Source organism: Leptinotarsa decemlineata, unplaced genomic scaffold (genome assembly GCF_025532065.1).
Source record: "Leptinotarsa decemlineata unplaced genomic scaffold, Ldec_3_MD MMD2_tig00001019_RagTag_RagTag, whole genome shotgun sequence".
Lineage (NCBI taxonomy): Eukaryota > Metazoa > Arthropoda > Insecta > Coleoptera > Chrysomelidae > Leptinotarsa > Leptinotarsa decemlineata.
Genome location: NW_027412557.1, coordinates 5,763,066 through 5,777,329, shown reverse-complemented (window position 1 = coordinate 5,777,329; position 14,264 = coordinate 5,763,066). Strand labels below are relative to the sequence as shown.

The following is a 14,264-nucleotide window of genomic DNA, read 5'->3' as shown; positions in this document are numbered from 1 at the left end:
CTGCACCGTAATAGTGTGCAGGAGCACCATCTTGTTGAAACGTTATTTCCAAGTTGTCGAATTCATCTGGATTATCTTCTAGAATTTCAAGAATTAACGCCTCAATATCAGTTTGTGACATCTCCAGATACAATTCACCGGTTAAGTTAGCATTGAGAAAAAGAGGCCCAACTATGTGGTTTCCCAAAATACCTGCCCAAACATTTACTTTTTCTGGAAATTGAGTATGTTTTTCACGAAAGATGTGAGGATTTGTGTCACTCCAATACCTCACATTTTGAGTGTTAACATTTCCATTGAGAAAGAAAGTACTTTCGTCACTAAAACAAATTGTCTGTATGTAGCCTGGTTGTTGGTTCATTTTATCGGACATAGTTTCACAGAATTCTAGTCTTCGGTCGGGGTCATCATCTGAAAGTTGGTGCACCATTTTTAATTTGTATGGATGAAATTTGTTTTTAGCCAACACCCTATGTACTGTCCTTTGACTGACTTCACAGATAGACGCAACTTGGGCTGTGGAAGAAGTAGGGTTCACTACCGTTTCTCCAAGAATGTCAATTTTTTTGTCATCACTAATTGTTGGTCGACCAGATCGTTTGGCATCTTGAACACTACCTGATGCTTCAAACTTCCGAAGAAGCTCCCTCAAATAAACCCTCGATATAGGGCGATCGGGGTACCTCTCATTAAACAGTCGTTCCGCTGCATGGAAATTGTTTCTACATTCACCAATTATTAAGATAGCTGCTACTTTGTCGGCTACAGTATGTACCATTTTGCCTATGTAAACACTTAAACGTCTCGTTAAACAATAGCTTAGGTAAATTTTCAAGGTATAAACACTTTTGACAAGTAGATAATTCAAACACGTCAACCTTTTTGACAATGAACCAGAGGCGTACTTTAAAATCTTTATTAATTAAATGCCAAACTATAATTTTCGTATTTCTTCAATTTATCAATCAAAATCAGCCGAAACCCAAACAAAATTGGTATGACTGAATAGGTATTTTCAATACCTTTCAAACGAACTGTCACTTACCATAGGGTCCCATTTAAAATTTTTGGTCACAGTGGCCTTGTGACGTCATTTATGACTATTGCGTCACCTGTTATGACCAGTTAAGAAGCCTACATCCGTTTATTTCCACCCTCCAAATTTCATTATTATAAGTATACCCGTTCCAAAGATACGAGGGGGGGAGGGGACTTTTGACTAGCACTGTATGTAACAGAGCCATGTTGAATTTAATCAAGTCCCAGGCACTTTGCTGTCTGGGTAGGATATTTCCTGTACTGACGAGAGGTAATACCTTGAAACCGTCGTCTGCAGGTGATCTACTTCAGTAATTTCAGCATGGCTCTGCTGCTGGATGAACGGGAAACATCTGCGAGACTAACCTCTGTGAGGTATCTTGCATAAATGTCTCTCGGAAATAATTCAATATCCAGCGTGGTATTAGCCGGGGAAGTAGTTTTCCGACAGACGTTTTCCAGAGCCCTACTATGCAGGTAGTTGGGAGAGATTAATATTTGGAAATTTATTTTGAAATATTTATTTTCTTTCATAATTCAGTTTATCTTAGTGCTTTTACTCATTTTCACGTGCTTGAGTTTACTTTGAGTCTTATTTCTACATTTTCAGCCTTTTCTTTTTGCCTTACTATTTTTGATGCTCGTCCTATTTAAAAAGAGGTGATCCCGTTCAATCAATAAATGAATAAATGAATAAATATATACATGAATTTAAAGTGTTGCAAGGATGTATGGAAAAATTATGAAATTTCATAATAGTGGACACTCAACTAAAATTTAAATCACACACAATTTAAAGTTTGAACTAAGCAGAGTTGCAAGTTTTCAGCTAGTTCTACTGTAAATAACTTGAAATTTAAACAATTACTTTTACAGGCTCGTATGAAGAAAAACCTGTCATCAGAAGACAACGAAGAGGATGGTGGATCACTAGCTCAGAAACAGAAGATATCCTTCCTAGAAAATAACCTAGATCAGCTGACAAAAGTCCATAAACAGTTGGTGAGAGATAATGCTGATTTACGATGTGAATTACCCAAGCTAGAGAAACGTTTGAGAGCAACGATGGAGAGAGTAAAGGCTTTGGAAACTGCACTTAAGGAAGCCAAAGAAGGTGCTATGAGAGACCGCAAGAGGTATGTTTGTTTTAAAACCATGATATATACTTTAAATGAAGTAAAATCTGATACACGGAAAGGTTGAAAATATTATAGTTCATGTATTGAGACACAGTTCAAACCCAGAAGTCATAAAATATTACCTATTGCACCCCCATGTAGCTTGAGGGCGATACCCATATTATTATATTTCCATGTTATAATCTACAACGTCCAGGAAGCTTGAAATAGCGTGAAAAAAATCATCTGGTAATTCAATTACATAAGTATTCAAGTAACACTTCAGTGTGAGATTTTCACTAGGCACAAAACAGACAAAGGCTTGTGGTTCACAAAAAATAATATATTATTAAAACTCCAGATTTTCGTTATTAAGGAACCTACAGTATTCTGAGGTATGATCTTACAACTCTGTACCAGAAAGAGGTGATAAATACAGGTTGGTGATCATGAATCCATAACCACCCAAAATCTATTCATCAATCAATTTCCCAGTTAGACCTGTGGTATCGTTTGCAACATCTCCATTTGTAAAAATTTCTGAAATTCTCATACAAATGAATAAAATTCACACTAATTTCGATAAGCGATTGTATAGATAGTACATATCAATTAGTGAATAACATTAAAAACATAACTCTTCCCGATAACTCTAAATTCCGCAGTATTCCGCCAATTGAAACAGTTGAGCTGGTTGAGCATCTCTAAGACATAAATCATGTTGATCTTGTCGCTAAACAAGATATTCTAGATTTTCTTACTATTTCCATCTCAGTTGATAAACAGTTTCTCATACAAAGTAAAAATCGATGCTACAGATACGAATATGATATCTTGGTCTGTTTTACTGGTACATGTAGGCAGTTGGGCAAGTTTGTTGAATAGGATAATTCCACTAACCTGTCAATTAAATTCACAACTGAAATAGAGTGTAATTAAATAAATTTTCTGAATTTGACCATTATTAAAATTGAAAATTAACATAATTTTACAATTATTCACAAACTATTTTATAAAAAAATTATCATACATAATTCCTTGACACTTCCTTATCAACGTAAAGTACCTCAACATTTAGTATACTTCACAGACTATTGAATATTCTACTGTCAGAAAGTAAATTTCAGAAAGAATTGCATTCAATCAAAGAAATTGCTGTCAACATTATTTCTAAAAATCTTTGAACAAAAGCCATTCATCAGGTCTATCCCACTTCTAGAAAAGATAATAAACTTCATTGGACATTGACATACTTTGGGAAATCTACCAATGACATCGCTCCTTTTTTTAAAAGGTAGGACAAGGATAATTCAAGCAGATTCATTATAAAAAAAAAACTTGTGTCAGATAGATCAGAAGTACATATTTTGACTTGTGGTTCTTGTTCAAAACTTCATTTTGGCCATTTATCCGCAAAGAAAAGATGGTGAAGACAAATTCCACATCCGCAACTCATCTTTTGGCATAGGGGCAAATCTGTTTTCTGATGTGGAAATTGGTAATTTGTTTATAGATAGATAGATAGATAGATAGATATATTTATTTGATCATGTTATGTATAAAATACATTTATGACAAGTCAGAAAAACAAATAGGTGAAAGGTACAACGTTTTCTATAAAATAAAATAAACAGTAAAAATTTGTAACAAGTTTAGAGAGTACATTATAACATATTCAAATTTAGTGTAGAGGTTCGGCGAGCATCATCCTTGCGTCAATAGTGTGTCTACGCACATGTTCTAAATATTCTGAAGTGGAATAAATTTAAAATCTTAGGAGTTTTTTTGTGATTTCATCAGCCTGAAACGTTGAGGTCTAATAAAATTGCTGTTACGTGTATCATGATTGTGTAAACTGGATTGCTTGGGAAACAAGGGGGCCCTTTTGTGAATATCTAATAGGCTTGAGTAAACATACAAAGAAGGCACTGACATAATTTCATGAGTGATGAATGATTCACGGCAAGAATCCCTAAAACCGATTCCAGCAAGAATTCTCAGAGCTTTTTTCTGTAATATAAAAATGCATTGGGCATCACTAGAATTTTCCCAAAGTAGAATACCATAAGAAATGTGAGACTGTATGAGCGAGCAAAATACTTTTTCAACGTAGTGAAATTTGTTACTCGATTGCCACTTGAAATGTGGCTTGACTAATTTAGCCTATTGTCCAAAGTGAAACCATTCATTTGACACACTGGAATTCAGGTAATGGCAGAGCCATGGAAACAATCATGTTTTGTGATTTTTCCTTATTCATCATGAGTTTGTTGTCACTGAACTAGTGCTCCGCTTTTTCTTGTATTTCCATAGACTTATCAACAAGAGCTGAATAATTCATAGAAGAGTATATCAAGGATGTATCGTCAGCAAATAGTAAACTGTGACATGGCTTCATATAGTTGTAAAAATCATTGATGTAAATAACGAACAAACGCGGGACCAAAACCGATCCCCGCGGTATACTTAGGTCAATCAGCCTCAGCTCAGAAAATGTATTGTTATAAAAAACTCTCAAAGGAGTACCTCAAAGGAGTACCTCTTACACCATAATATGACAGTTTTTCGAGTAAAATGCTGTGGGAAATACAGTCAAACACCTTTGACAGGTCCAATAGTGTGACCCCCACAATCTTTCCGGTCTCAAGTCCCTCAACTATGTCTCTGACAACACTCATAGTAGCATCGGTGGTAGAGCATTTTTCGCGAAAACCAAATTGATAGATAACTGTAAAAAAATTGTTGATTTCGAAATATTTGGTGAGTCTTTTCTTAATTTATTTTTCATTTAGTTTTTGAAAAGATACTTATAATAGAAATGGGTCTGTAGTTATCGAAAATCTCTTTGTTACCTTTTTTGTGGAGAGGTATCACTTTTGAATATTTGAAGATGTTAGGAAAATTACCTGATTCAAAGATTAGATTTATCAAATTGGTAAATGGGACAAGAATAATATCCCGAGTTTCCTTAATAATTCGACTATTTATTCCATTGATATTGGGACAAGCTGAATTTTTCAAAAATGTAATGATTGTTTGTACTTCATCACATGTAACAGGAGTTAAAAATAATGAAGAGCCAGGAGAGGGAAAATTTCTAAAGTTCACCAATTCCAATACTCTGCATATTTACATGGAACATACTCACCGAACTTCCACATTCACAATCATTTAAAAAAAATCTTGATAAAGATTTAGTCAAGTAATTTTCGTCATTTTTTACAAGTTCTCCAAGTTGTCTCTCTTTAGAAAACTTACTTTTTTTGGAATTTGTTTTGAGCTTTGTTTTGAACAACTTTTTTTTGAAGAGAATGTACATTGACCGTTAAAACTGACACTAAATTACCCTTGCTTGGAACTGAGCACTCTCTAAAAAATTTCTTTCAATATTAATAATAGAGTTGAGTTGGTTCTGACCATTTTTTGTCAATGATACATTCAGTTCATTTTGATTAGCCGTGTCGTCATTAATCGAGTCAATAGTGTTATCCGTATAGCCTGTGAAATTAATTGAGCAGTTTATTGGTATCGTTTCAAGAACAACATTGCTGGGAGAATTTACAGAGAAGTAGCCAACTAGGCTATTGTATACATCAAATTTGGAAGGTGCATATTTCATACTTCATACAATGAAGTGTTCCTAACGTTTTTTTTTTAATAAAAAAAGTCTGTGAGATATAAAGCTCTTCAGAGTGTTGTCCTCAGGTGAATTGATTTCGGGCAGTAGCAAAAGATTTGTAGATCTGCTTAATCCAATAATATTCTTCAGGGCTAGACTTAACATTTTGGAGTTACTTACATTGCTAGTGTTGAAAAGTACAATCACTACATCATCTTTGCTATAATTTACAGCATCATAAAATAAATTTTTTGTAAGGTCCGCTAGTTCAATGTTAAGTTTGATGACTTCCGAGATAACATAATTTACAGTTTTCAACAGGTTTGTGAATCCTAGGCCATATTGGTCTCCATAGACTAGAATTTTTCTTTAACCAGATTCCAGTATGTTCCTTTGCAGTGATTGGATGGGGTGTACATCTTTCATTATTATCGAGCTGTTCTGCATAGAATTGTTGGATATGTCTTGGAGCTCCCACTCTAAGGTAGTATCGTTTCTATAATTTTTTTCCCAAGAGCTTATAGGTATGTTATTTTCCGCAGCTATATTTATATCATTGAGATTGATTACTTTTTTAGTGTTTTTGAGGGATGATCTAGTAGGGGCAGTTTTATCCACGATATCCACGGAGAAGGAAGGAGATTGTAGTTTATTTTTGTTATTTTTATTTATAGTTGTTTTTTGCCTCTTCCCCCGAATTTTTTCACGATGGTTCCTTAATATTTCTCTATTAGTAGGGTTTGGAGTGTTAACAAGTTTATATTCGTTAGTAGTCTTGATCTTTTCTTCTCTCTCTCTAGTACCCTGATCGTTTCAACCATATTTTCACTAACCCTCTTTAGTTTATTTATCTCCTCTATTACTCTATTTAGGGATTCCGTTTTTCCTGTAATTTCATCCCTAGTTATTTTTACTGATTCTTCCATCTTGGTCATATCTTCTTTCAGTTTTCTATTGGCTTCTTCTAACATGATCTTTTCGGATTCTAAATTTTTTATAGTAATCTCTTGTCTATCTAGCTTTTCTATGAAAGATGCTTCAGCTTCTATTATGGATTCTTCAAAATTTTTAGAACATCTTTTTAGTCTATTAATGAACTTATCCTTATCTTCAACTTCTTTATTCTTATCTTGAATTTCTTTTTGTAGACTTATATCTGATTTTTCATTTCCTCATCTATTTCCGTCTGGTTTTGACACTCTGATGAGCAATAGATCATGTTTCCTCCCATTCTAATAATATTTTTAAACTCTTTCCATGCAAGCTGGGTGGAATATGTTAAAACAGTTCACACAGCAATAGTTCCTGAATTCCTTTTTGCAACATCTGAATTTTAAATCCATTTTATTTTTATTATTATTTTTATTTACAGCTCCCAGATTTGTGTTGTATTTGAAGTATAGTTTATTAGCCTTAATTGTAATTGAATAAGAATTTAGTGTCTCTGGTGGTCGTCGCAGTAGCCACAACCAATTTACAATTCACAGTTTTTTGTCCATTAACATTGTTTTTACCATTTATGTTTTGGACCACTCAAATTTTTTTTGCACTGGGTTTAATTCAATTATAAGTCATAACTTTTGCACAGACATTGAAAATGTGCAACCGCATTTGTAGACATGGAGTTTACATTTTTCTCCACACAACGATGTAAATTTCAAGCCCTAGTTCGCACTGTAACTACTGAAAAACAGGACTTATTTAAGGAGCGATACACACGCGTAGGACGACGAAATATAGCTTGTACATTTAATGAGTTAGCGAAATTTTCTTTTCTTCCCATGAATCCAAAATTTCTCAAAAACTGCATTAGATAAATTCTTATCGATCATTCTATATCGGTAAACAGATTTGATGAAATCAAGGTCTTGATTTGGTGCAGCTGCTGCTACAGGTGGAGAGTACCAAAATTAAACGTATACGAATAAAATAAATAATGAAATGTCATAAAGACTTTTTTTATTTTTGGGAAAGAAAATTTTTGACCTTCCTTCTAGGAAGGAAGCAATCAATTTCAAAAATTAATGCTATACAAAGATGTGTAGATCATGCAAAGAAGTAACTTTCAGACACAAACTGGAAGAAAAAGCCCTTTTGAAACAGCTATTTTCGCATAAACATAAACATTGAATTACACGAAAGAAAAATACTTTCAAAACAAATACTTTTATATGAACGCTGAATTATAAAAAACATTTTTCTCTATTCTGTTTGTATTCCAAACATTTGAATTGGCGTCGAATCAGATATCATTTACAGCATTCCTACATAATATATTTAATGAAAGAAGTAAAATTTCACTTACATGGAACACTGTCATCCTCACCACTAGACATGTGTATCGGAAGTGTATAAGCATAGACCATTTGCAATTAGAGAATACCATTTGGGAGTGTTCTATAGAAATTTGTATAAAACGGGAAAGACGGCATACTGAATGATGAATTCGGGTTCTTTATAAGATTATTGAGATAATTCAATGATTGTTGTTTTGTTGTGAATTTGGTTATATTTATTTTGGTTTAATGTTATTTACACATCTAATGATGAAAATAAAGAATATAAGATATATGAAACTAACTCAAGAAGCGTTATTTGCTCAATAACTTCATCTAAAGTTTACATCCAACAGTCACACTGTTGGGTGTGAACATCAAAATATTTCAAACTCATCTGCAGCTAATGGGATACAAATCTGTTAAAAAAAAGGATACGAGTGTGATAAGAATGAAGAGAAATATGTTTATTCGATTATTGACATATTAACTAGATGAACTTTGCAACAATGAAGACGAATTTCTGGAGGTGTATTTATTTCTTTTTCTGGTAACAGGCCAATGCTGGTATTTTCTGGGCAAGATATGAGATATTAAAGTTTCGTATTCATCAAAATTATGAAATTTGAATCATGTTTCGTTCGAATCGTTAGAGCAAAAGATTCGAAAAATAAAAAAAAATGGATTTGAGGATTTTCAAAAAAAACGTGAACTGAATATACAATAAAACAAAGAAAACAATCAAGATGAAAATGACCACAGAGTAAAAAGAAATGAAAAAAGGATACAAAAATAAAAATAAACAAAAATAAGAAATTGATAAAATTTCAAACCAAGTTACTTCGCGACGTTTCAATTGTTGGTATCCACAATCGTCTTCGGGTGAATACTGGACTATTCCTCCGAGAGATGACTAGGACATTCGAGCGCTATCACCTTTTCCCCCCTTCCCTATCTCCGCTTCACTGATTTAGCGGGAGTTGACCGGTTTCCCGCATGATAACAGGTTTCCATACTTTTGAGTTTTTATTCTTCGCAAAGGTTTTAATATGTTGCGTATCTCTACACTGGCTTGGCTGAATGCTTCGTTGGACAACATATATGAAGCTTCTTTGAACTTGCTGTCAAACCAGTTTACCTCTCTGTGGATGATCTCAGCTTGGCACCAGTTGATGCAATGTTGATGAGTCCAAACATGCTCTGCTATTCCCGATTTGCTCGTTTCTCCTCGCTGTATGTTTTCTTTTGTGCTCGGCAATGCGGACTTTCAATGGCCTCTTAGTTTTGCCGATATAGGATTTGCCACACTCACAGGGTTCCTGGAATCGCAGTCTATGTTTGGTGGCCTTGGAGAGGCGACAGCTTGTTGATGGAAAAAATAGATTTCAGATATTTCACATTCATCTCGGTTATTAGAAGAGTGGCATATTCTTGAAGAATTATTCTTGACTTTTACAATTGGAAAAATATTCACTTAGGTTTTATGTCTGATGAACAATCCAAATCGTGTAATTCAGATATGTATTCTTTGATCAAAATATGTGTACAACTTTTCCGTTTATAAACATTTGTTGAAAAAACTCTCATTTTTTTCAGATATCAATACGAAGTGGATCGAATCAAGGAGGCTGTGAGACAAAAGAATTTGGCCCGCAGGGGACCAGCGGCTACTATTGCCAAACCTATCAGAGCAGGACAACATCATACCGTCAGTATTGCTGGTAATCCTGTCATTAGAAGTGGTATCAACAGTGCTAGTAGACCTACAGATGATGGTCAGAAACGTAGGTCTGTTATTGTTGGGGATAAAGGTAATAAAAATCGTATATAATTCAATTGCTAAATATTCATATCTAAAATGTGCTATATGAATGCTAATTGAAATGTTAATTGAAATGTGTATAGAGCTGTCATTTTCTTACCTTGAAATGATTTGCCTGTCGACTTTCCTACATTATTGACCTTTATTTAGTACTATCAACACATATACTAGTTCGATTTATAATAGATGAAACAAAACTTTAAATATTGAAAAGTATACTAGTAGGAAGGCGATTTTATCAGGTTTTTAATGGTACTTTAGAAATTAGAAATTGTAAAGTTATATTTGCATTACAGAGAGTTGAACGATTTAGTGTTGTTTTTCAGAGTATAAACTAATTTTACAAAAAGGAACAAAAACGGTAGATAATCTCTGTACTAATGGTGTGTTCCTTTCCCATAAATTTAGGAATTGAATATAAATAATGAAGACAGTATGGATAAATTATGGAAGATAAATATACAATGTGTGTGTGACTATTGCAATGACATTATACATGAAAAGTGTGCAAAACTATCTACAACTCAAACGAGAGCCTTTCATTTAAACAGAAAGGCTGGTACTGTCCTTTTGTCCAGAATGTAAAATAAATTTCAAACAAATACTGATGTTAATGAATAATATGAGAAAAGAAAAATAATATCAGACAAATAATCGAATAGTTGACCTCACATAACCAGTCGTCAATATTAAGCAATGCAGAAGAAATAATTGCTGAAATAGCTGGAGTCCAATATAACATATAATGTTAACAAATCAGATAAAAAAAAGAAAAAGAAATAAAATGTTTCCGCCTGGGAAAAGTGGCATTATATAAAAATAGGCCAATCAATCGCAGTAAATCTACAATCTTCAGATGTAACATTGAAAATTTTAAAAACAAATCACTCATCAGAATACCTAGTATTCGAATTTCAGCAGATCAGACCTATGCACAAAGGGACTACTTTCGAAAAATAAAATAAATTGATCGCAATTGGAGACAATTTTAAAACCATAAAATATATTAATAATAAGCCTACATTTGTTTGAAGGTGATTGACAATGTTTCGTGATGAATTTCACTAGTTGAAGTCCGAACTAGTGAAATAAGCCTACAAGCGTAAATGAGGACAAATTTGAGAGAATAAAAAACATTTTAACTATCCTGATATAGAATTCAATACAGATATTATATATTCAAATGATCTTTTAAAACAAGGATGAAATTGAAGAAAGAGTTCTCTGGTACAATCCCAAAATGATTCCACTGTCAGAAACCAGCATAACTATAAATATTGAGGATGCCGAATTGGAAATAGAGAATTACTCTACTCCATTATTCGCTGTGATTCAGCAAGATTCAGAATTTTCAGTATATAAAACATTTGTTCTTGAAGGCAATTATTGGTGTAAGGTTATGAAAACTACTTAAAGATCTAGTATTTTTTTCTTTGGAAATCTGTATATTCTCTGTAAACTTTATCATAATTGAGGTGATTATCAAGAAATAATTAAAAAAATGTTCTGATATATCTTCCTTGGTTTTGAAGTTTTCAGTAGAATTACCTAAAGAAAGATACAAACCATATATAACCTTTGTGAAATCTAATGACAGTGAAAAAGGATTCGCAAAAATGCACTCTACGTTCAGTCTTCTGCTCTGAGAGCTTGAATTCTGGTAAATTTATACGAATGCAGTTTGTAATTTTTCAAGCATGTAATACACCAAAATTTTTCTCTGCACTGCGAATGAAAGCTCCTGGATATGCATAAAAATATGCCAAAACGTTGACAGTATTGTCCTCATTTAAAGTAAAAGGTTTTGGTAATGTTGAAGGTGCTTTTAACTTTGAGCCATAGTTAAGGAAATTATTTTGTAACCTTTAAAAATTTTCTTCAAGTTCTGACAATGATTTGATTACATTGTACATGTGTAATAAATGATTTCATAAGAACTTTGTTACAATAATCGATATTTGCATTCATTTTGAAAGATGTTTTGAAACACCGTCGATAACTATTTGTAAATTACCTATAAAAGTAATCCAACCTAACCTATAAGCTTGATAATTCAACTGCTACCTAAAATCTTAAAAAAAATAATGTTTCCAGAAGAAGTGACATTATTAAGAAAACTTTATGATTTTTCATCATTTTTCAATTTATAATATAAACGGGGTTTCTTTAAAATAAAAGAACTTTTGACCACTTTTATACATAATGCAAATAATAGTAATTTTAGCACGCCCTGTAAGATATGGAGTCGATTTCTTGGTGTTAATTAAATATTTAGAGTTTGTCCAAATTCTCATCAAAATATTCATTTTTCATGAATTGAGAGTACTGATGTACTTAAGTTTAATTAGGGCTATGTTTTGGACCCTATTTAGCACAAATAATAACTCGAAATGTAATTGAAAAGCACAAATAATTTTTCATCTCGAAAACCGATAGAGATAGGTATAGGACATTATTAACAAAAAAGTATTATAATAAAAGAGCGATTCTAAAAATGTGTTAACATACATATTCAAAAAAATTAAGTTGCTAGGACTTTTTCATGGATGTGGCAACGCCGCACCGCTGAAAATATTTTAGATCGACAGAACAGAAGGAAATGTAAGATGTGAAATTTTCAGAAAAATTTTGCATTGCATTTACAGTAAACGTCTAACCTACCATCGACTTCAAGCCACGCTGTATACCCTTGAAAATATTTAGAGCTATCACATTTAGTGAGTTGAGAGAAATTATAAATTATTTGGTTAACAAACACAGTGTTCATAAATTACTAAATTGTAAAATACTCAAACAAGTGTATGAAACACCTGGTCGTGCTATACTTAATTTTATTAACAGATTTTTACTAACAGAAAATATTCCTCAGAGACTGGAAATCAGTACTGTGATTCCAATCTGAAAAGTGAATAATACTATAAAATCCAATGAATGTAGACTTATTAATAGCTATCATTCAGCTTTCATTATGTAAACAGAATGAATATCCTTGACCCCAGCCCTTACCGACCCCCACCCTTTCGACTGAAGACTCCCTGCCTGAGGAAAGGGGGGTTCAAGGGACAGTGTGAATGACGAATCGCTGTTGATAATGATTTATTATTTTTTGCATGTTTTCAACCCCGGCTCACATTAAATATTTCATTGAGATTAGCGAGTCTATGTTCACCCACATATTAATACATTAAAGACTACCATCAGTTCTTTATACTAACGAATTAGATAAAAATGGATATTTTGTTGCTGTGTTTTTTAATCTCAAAAGAGGATTCGAGACAATAAACAAAAATATTCTTCTTGAAAAACTTGAGGGAAATGGCATACATAGTCAGGCTTATATAATTGATTTCATGTCATGATTATTTAGAGTCAATAGCATATTTTCAGATGAAATAACTAATGATAAGGGTATTCCTCAAGGTAGTGTTCAGGGTCCACTGCTTTTCATATTGTACTTCAATGATATTAATTTATATGTGGATTTATAACTTTATTCACAGATGATAGGATGACACATTACTAGCTTGTAGCGATACAGATTTAGATGGAGCCATTCATAAAATGAATTCCATCTTGGTCAGTGTTGAGAGGTATCAGGAAATTTAAAATAAAACCAAAGCCATGATAATTACAAACAAATCCTAATAGGCCATAATTATATCAAACAATTTAAATATAGATAACCAAAAAACTTAGGAACTCAGATAACCAAATACTTATGAAATCAACTTGATAATTCAGTATCATTTAGTAACCACTTTGAATATATTCATAAAAAGATATATTTTTCAGGAATTGCTGAGAACTTATCAACTGTTACTAAAATAATGGTATACAAATGAATTATTCTACCACATTTTGATTACTGTGCTTCAAAATTCGACTCAACAAATTCAGTTTCAGTTGCAAAATAGTGGAGTGGGAAATATTCCAAAATGTAATAAAATATTTACCAATGAATACAATGTTATCAACTCTACAGTGGCTGACGGTATCGCAAAGATTACTGTATCTAGTACTGTATTTATAAAATAATAAATGACTTGTTACCTCCTTATTTTAAACAAATGGTCACCTATAACTATAATATTCATGAATATTTCACTCATAATGATAATAATTTCCATATTGTCAGAAAACATTTGATTTTTCAAAGGTTTTGTTGAATACAATGACTTACCAACTGACATGAAAAATAGCTTTTCACTAAATGAAAAGAAAATTATTGAAATATTTACAAGAACCATAATATGGGTACCTTAAATCCTGAGTATAAATGTAGGATTGTAATTCATATTTGTAATGCTTAATTAGTTATTCCCTATAAAATACAATTTGTTTAATCTTATTTTATCTATTTATATTTAGCACTAATTATAAATATTTGGTTA

At 32.5% G+C, this 14,264-nt stretch overlaps 1 protein-coding gene across 1 annotated transcript in view; it reads left to right on the top strand.

Moving 5' to 3' along the window:
• The window catches only part of Khc (Kinesin heavy chain), a 71,002-nt gene that overhangs the window by 54,380 nt on the left and 2,358 nt on the right, over positions 1-14,264 (top strand). The window contains exons 12-13 of the mRNA XM_074175402.1: positions 1,915-2,174; positions 9,648-9,862. Coding sequence (XP_074031503.1) covers positions 1,915-2,174; positions 9,648-9,862 — 475 coding nt within the window. The remainder of the gene's footprint in view (positions 1-1,914; positions 2,175-9,647; positions 9,863-14,264) is intronic.